The following is a 6,666-nucleotide window of genomic DNA, read 5'->3' as shown; positions in this document are numbered from 1 at the left end:
GCCCGGGGGCGCCCCCCGATCCCCGCCCCCCTCCAGCTCGCATTGGCGGCCAGCGCTGCCAGGCCAGCTCCGACCGCCGGCGAGGGGACGGCGGCCAAGCGGAAAGCCTGTAGCAGAGGTGGAATAAGTATCAGGTTTCTGCAGGGATCCTTCTTGGCTTATCAAGGCTTGAAGAACGGTGCTTGGCCTCTTAGGGATGTGACGGTTTCAGCAGCAGAGCGCTCCCGGCTGCGTGAATACCGCCTGATAAAACAGGGCTCCCAGGAGCAACGCTGACCTTCGGAGTGGCCAAACAAAACGCTCTGTGTGTGTGTGTGTGTTCAAATATTTTTCCAAGTCTCTGACAACCCGGAAAATTGGGCAAGAACACCAGCTGACTGAAGACTCTTCCCTTGCTTCAGTTGTCAGCTCTTTTCCTATTGCTGTTACCCGAGATCCATCTGACAAAAATTCCTCTGCTCCACACTGCTTCTCATAGAAACCTGGGCACTGAAAGGAAGATTTTTTCACTTCGTTTTATCCTTAACATAAATTCTTCTTCAACATTGATATTACTTGACGACTCTTCGCTTCCAGTTCCTCCAGGTTCCTGCCTTTTCATCTCCCTTTGCCCCTTCACTGCCCTCACTTTATTTTTTCCATGTCTGAAATTCCTTTCTGGGTGTAGCTATAAGCCACGTTGCAGCCTGGTGTAAAGACGCCCAGTGTGGCCCTAATTGAGGGGAGGAACAGGACAATTTGAGTGAGGCACTGCACCGGTTAACTTGCAGGGCTTTTGTAGTTCTTGAACTACAGGAGATCTGAAGTTGTTTCTATAATGCTTGCTCTGGTATCTCTGCATGGCTCTGTGCAGAGTAGACTCTCCTCCCGATCTCCCACTGCTTTTTCTTGGGCCACAGTCCCGATTTAACCCCTTGTCCTGTAAGAACTTAATCTTTCTCTCGCTTTCTCTTTTAATTCTCATCTCCATAAGACATTGCACTGACTTTTTACTTCTGACTCAGACCTAGATCACCTCTTCTGGTTTCTGCCCTCTTTATATTATTACTTTTTTTAAATTTTCAGTTTAAGAATTTTTTTATTTTAAGACTTCCTAGTCAGTCTCTCTTCACAGGCAGTGAGTGGTTCACCAATTTTTCTCTCATTGTTGGCATTCTGTTAGCCCCTGTGGTACTGTCAAGAAGGATATGATGCCATTTTCTGGTAGTCTTATCTGCCACCCCATCGCTGCTGTGGTGCTTCTTTAATCAGAATTTCCCTGCTCTGTCTTGAATTTCTTGTATCTCCACTGCTCCCTTCCTTGAGACACCTTTTAGTATGACTCAGATTCCTGTATAACAACAACAGTATTGACAGAGCGATGATTGTTGCTCTTTGGCTTTTATGTTTGCTTACTTTGGTCCGTGTTAGAGTTGGCAGGAATACTTGGCTAAATGCAATCTTTATTCTGCTGACTGCAATCCTGAAGATGAGTGGAGAAAATCTCTCCCTGCATCTAAAAGAGGTGTTCCAACCAGGCCAGGGGATGGCATTGCAGCTGTTTGTTGCATGCCGCTTTTTGGAAACCTTTAACCACAGTCGTTACCTTTTCCTGTATATGACAATACTGTGATATCACGTCCTTCAGCAGAGGTGACTTATGTCTGCGTTAGGGCCAATGGGAGAAGTAATAGCACTGTAAATGTATGCTGCGGGCATTTTGTAGGGCAGTAGCAAACGATGCCGAGCTGTGTCAGGATTCCCAGATTGCACCCATGGCACTTAAACCCAGATCTAGCATATGTTACACGTCAGCACAATGCCTTCATGTGGTCCAGTCTCTTTTTCTGGCAGATGTGCGACAACAAATGGGAACCTCTGTGACGTGTATGCCTACAGCTCTGTCTTCCTTGATCTTAAATCACTTCCCAAATTGTGTTCACTCTTCGTAATCTTTTCATACATTTACAATGTGATGAACTGATCCAGACTAAGCTTGCCAGGATTCCCAAGTACAGCTAGTCTGTCAGCGATAAGAGAAGAGACAACTTTTGTGTCTTTAAGCCAAACTGGTATTTCTGTTAAATAAAAACCAAGATAGAAAATGTTTCTTCCTCTTTTTGTAACTCTCTGATCTGTCTGATTCTGTGGATGTTTAATCTCAAACTTGCTTTGAAAGAATTGTAAAAGGCAGTGAATTTAAACCTACATCTTCCAGAAAAACAAAATAACTCCTCTCAAATCTCCCAAGAACCTGTAATTTCTGCCTCTGAAAAAGTTCAGATCGATTTATTCTTTTTGTGTACACCTTTTTAAGTGTTGTGGTTTAACCCCAGCTGGCAACTAAGCACCACGCAGCCGCTCGCTCGCTCCCCCCCAGTGGGATGGGGGAGAGAATCAGAAGGGTAAAAGTGAGAAAACTTGTGGGTTGAGATAAAAACAGTTAAATAGGTAAAGTAAAAGCTGCCCACGCAAGCAAAGCAAAACAAGGGATTCATTCAGTCCTTCCCATCGGCAGGCAGGTGTTCAGCCATCTCCAGGAAAGCAGGGCTCCCTCACACGTAACGGTAACTTGGGAAGACAAAATGCCATCACTCCAAACGTCCCCCCCTTCCTTCTTCTTCCCCCAGCTTTATATGCTGAGCATGACGTCATATGGTGTGGAATACCCCTTTGGTCAGTTGGGGTCAGCTGTCCCAGCTGTGTCCCCTCCCAACTACTTCTGCACCCCCAGCCTACTCACTGGTGGGGTGGTGTCCGAAGCAGGAAAGGCCTTGACTCTGTGTCAGCACTGGTCAGCAGTAACTAAAACATCCCTGTGTTATCAACACTGTTTCCAGCACAAATCCAAACCAGCCCCATAGTAGCTACTATAGAGAAAATTATCCCAGCCAAAACCAGCACATTAAGCAAGAACTTGGTTAAGTTTTATTTTTATTAAATATCTTCACATTAGGAAATTACTTGGGACTAGAACTGTTTAGAAAAGACTTAAAAAATATAAGACGATATTCCACCAGAAAGTGTCTTCGTTGCAAGTTTTTAATCAGCTGTACTCAACAACAGATTTTTGCTCCAGCCATGCACACTTCAGGCATGTGACTAATCCTATTAACTTTAAGTTAAGTGTGTTTGAGTGTTCAAAGGATTAGAGTCTTAATTACAGGCCATCTGCAGAGGTCAAATATCAAAGGCTGTTCAGAGCCCGAGTTTTAGCATTTTCTGAATGAGTCATATTTGTGTGAGTTTTCCTTTCCCCTTTTCATCCAGCATCCTTTCTGCAGTAAGTTAAATGGGTGTTCCAATATGGCCTTTATTAATGAACTGGATCATCCTAACATCCAACAGACAGGTCTCTAGATCATAAGCTGTTTAGACATTAGCAGGGCTGGCAGTATGTGCTCAAAAGAAGCCTAGGACTTGGAAAACACAGGTTTGAACAAATCAAGTTTGCATAGCGTGGTACCAGACTACTTTATAGCTGCTTCTGATTTGAATTATTAACCAATATTTTTTTCCTAATGATATATTAAACAGAAATGGAAAGCAAGAGTCTCAGGATGATAATTAGCTGGTATTGACAATGTATAATTTAGACATCTAACTTAGGTGTCTAAATTATGACCTTTGGCTCCAAACTGGGATATTAGAAAAACAGGGATGGGAATTGTCTCCTTCCTCCCGCCCAAAAAGCAGGATCAATTATATTTAGGTAATTTCTGATAGATATGTGTCCAATCTGCGCCTGAAAACTCGAAAACCAAGGCTGTCATACCCCATAGTAATCTCTCTTGCTGTTTTTTTTTATTTGCACCATGAGAAAGCTATTTCTAACATCTCTGTTGCCCACTGAGCCTTTTCAGCAGATGAGATAAGTTTATTGCCCTCTCCCTTAGAAACACAGTGCACATATTCAGCACCACCCCCACCCCCCCGGGTCTCCCATTTCTCTAGGACAAACCACTCCAATTCCTCCAATGTTTCCTCATAAAACCTCTAATTCTCTATTCTAGCCAAAGCAGAATACAATACTCCAGCTGAAGGTTTACTAGCCCCAAGCATAGCAGAAGAATAGCTTCATTTGCCTGTCAAACAAGATTCCTTTTTATATAGCCCCCAGTGCTATTTGCCTTTTTTGTAGTGGCGTGGCTGACTCCTGTTTGGTTTGTGATCCGTACTAACCACCAAGTCTGTTTATACAGTGATGCTATCAGCCCAGTAATTCCGCAACCTGCATTTGTGATGTTGGTAATGCTGCAGAGTGAAAGCATGTCCTTTGAATCGCTTTCTTTCCCCTGACTGTAATTTGCCGAGTTCATTGAGATCCTAGCCCTATCCTCCAACACTTCCTGCCCCTCCCAGCCAGGGAGTTTGGTAAGCAAGTTGTCTGTTCTGCCATCCAAATTATTTAATGAAAATATCAGATTGGTGCTATGGAGATGCTCCTGCAGAATTCTGTTTGATGCATCCAGCCAAGTTAACAACGTACTCTTGCTAAATATTCTCTGGGTCCAGTTTACACCCGGTTGTGTACTCATCCATTCGTGGTTTTCTGTGACTTGCTTGAGACAGATAGTCATGTGAGACAGTGCTAGAAGTCTTTCTAAAACCAAGATATCTGGCATCTGTGGCTTTTCTGCTATACACAGGAGCAGTTACCTAATCAGAGCTGGAAATGAGCTTGTTTGACATGATTTATTCTAGACAAAGTAGTCTCACTGATACTAATTTTTCTAGGTACTTAAATGTGTCAACGGAGGGAGAGGTTTAACTCAAGCAGCTCATTGTTTAATGGCTCAGCTGGTAACCGAAGGGGTACAGCTTCCTAACATAGGAATGCAAGCTAGACAAACTAAATTCAGAGAATGTGAATTCCTCTGTACGTGATCTAAAATTATGTCATCTAAAATGCATATATTTCAAATCCAGAGCAATCACAAAATACCACTTTTACATTGCTGTACACTGGGGACAGAAACAAACTTAAGATGCTAAGAAATAAACTTCCCTAGTCTTTAAAAGTGATTTCAAATAACTGCCTTGGATTTTTCAGGACAATTTTCAGCTTCATGCTTTAAACAAAGGCTATGAAACTTTCTGGTCCAGAGTTAAGGGCAAACAAATACATTTGCACCCCACCAAGCAGTTGGCCATGTAGCACTCTGTGACTGCTTGTGAGTATTCAGTGCACCCTAAAGTCAATGGGTGAACTGTATTACAAGGATGAAGAACTGGGCCCTGTGGATCACCTATCAGGTGATGAAAATACGAACATCGTCATGAGAAAAAACCACAACATGAACAAAAAGTAAGTCCGCCAGAAAGTGAGGATAATGATACTGAATAACACCAGCTGGTGGAATAGCTGCATTTGCAAAGTGTTCTCTTAACCAGAGAAGAAAGAAGATTAAGAACGGAAAAAAAGAAAATACTTATATTTAATTTAGCTGTTTAGCTTAGTCAATAGTTTAGTTAGCTAAAGTATCTTGAAAGTGCCTGTTGCTTAAACATGTCAAAAATCCAAAGAGATAAGTATATGGGAAATAGATACCCCCCCCATAATATGTGGTACAAGGATATATAGACAGTAGGTCGAACTATTTAAGCAAGCAATATATTAATAAGAATTATGAAAATAAGATGCAAAGAAAGGATTGTTTTATAAGAATAACCTCCTTTCCAAAGTTGCTGAAAAGAAGGCAATGAAAAAAACCACCATCACAGTAAATGTGAAAAAGCAGCATTTAAACATTGAACAGCAGCCATAGTGCCCAGATATTATAAAAATTAAACAACACATGTAAGATGGACTGGCAATAAGCAATAAGGGCTTTCCTCCATGACGGGATTAGACTGATTTGGGTTGCTGGAGAAACACGAGCCTCTGTGGAGAGCAACCTGGATAAGAAAACCTGGACTGAGAGCCAACTGCCCCAATTCGGCGAGCCGTTTCCAGCAGATCCATCATTCAGTGCTGGCAAGCTCTCTGCCCTAGAAACTACTCTGAACCAACCCCCCTGTCTGCATTTCCTCCGAGCTTCCAACTAAGAGACCAAGTATTTGCATGGAATATAAACGCTGAGAAATGGTATTTCAGGTGCATAGAAAGCAATAGTTTGCACTGCTGAGCAGCTGTGAGTGCACACACGTACATACAGAGATAGATGCGTACGTGCCGGCTGTATCGTTACTTTGACTAGGAGTCCCTCTCCGTCCCCATCTCACACGGCGGGTGGCATCCCCAGAAGGCAGTGTCACAGCCGGCTGCTCATCCGCACGCCAGCGTCTATCACCGGCAACAGGAGTTTGTTCTTTCTACCTGGGAGCAAAGAAATAAATAAGCGACAAGAATTGAGAGCAACGCTAGAAATGACGAAGGTGCCGTTGAGAAATTAAGGCGCTAGCCATGGGAGTGGCGGGGGGGCAGGGGGAGGTGAGGCCTCCTGCGGGACTCCTGCTCCTTAATCGCGCTCCCTGGCTCAGGTCGGGCTCGTGACAGCAGATGGCGGTCGTGTCTTTAGTACAGCAGCAGCTGGAGCCTGCGCTGCGTGGAGATGCTGCACAACAGCATGTTCAGACAAGCATCTGTGACCCTTTCCTGGTGCCAGCCGTTGTTGTTCACGTTGGCTGCTTCTCAGGCACTTTTGTACGCAACGTCTTCTGCTCTGAAAGGCTCAGCAGAGCCCC

General features: G+C 43.8%; 1 protein-coding gene across 1 annotated transcript in view; it reads left to right on the top strand.

Annotated features, from left to right (window-relative positions):
* The first annotated feature begins 5,180 nt into the window (after window positions 1-5,180).
* Window positions 5,181-6,666, top strand: part of TMEM86A (transmembrane protein 86A) — a 53,155-nt gene continuing 51,669 nt past the window's right edge. The window contains exons 1-2 of the mRNA XM_009328604.1: window positions 5,181-5,287; window positions 6,180-6,357. Of these exons, the coding sequence (XP_009326879.1) occupies window positions 5,181-5,287; window positions 6,180-6,357 (285 nt within the window). The remainder of the gene's footprint in view (window positions 5,288-6,179; window positions 6,358-6,666) is intronic.

This window comes from Pygoscelis adeliae, unplaced genomic scaffold (genome assembly GCF_000699105.1).
Source record: "Pygoscelis adeliae isolate BGI_AS28 unplaced genomic scaffold, ASM69910v1 Scaffold166, whole genome shotgun sequence".
In the NCBI taxonomy this organism is placed as follows: Eukaryota; Metazoa; Chordata; class Aves; order Sphenisciformes; family Spheniscidae; genus Pygoscelis; species Pygoscelis adeliae.
The sequence above is the reverse complement of the archived record's forward strand: the minus strand, read 5'-3'. Positions and strand labels throughout refer to the sequence as shown.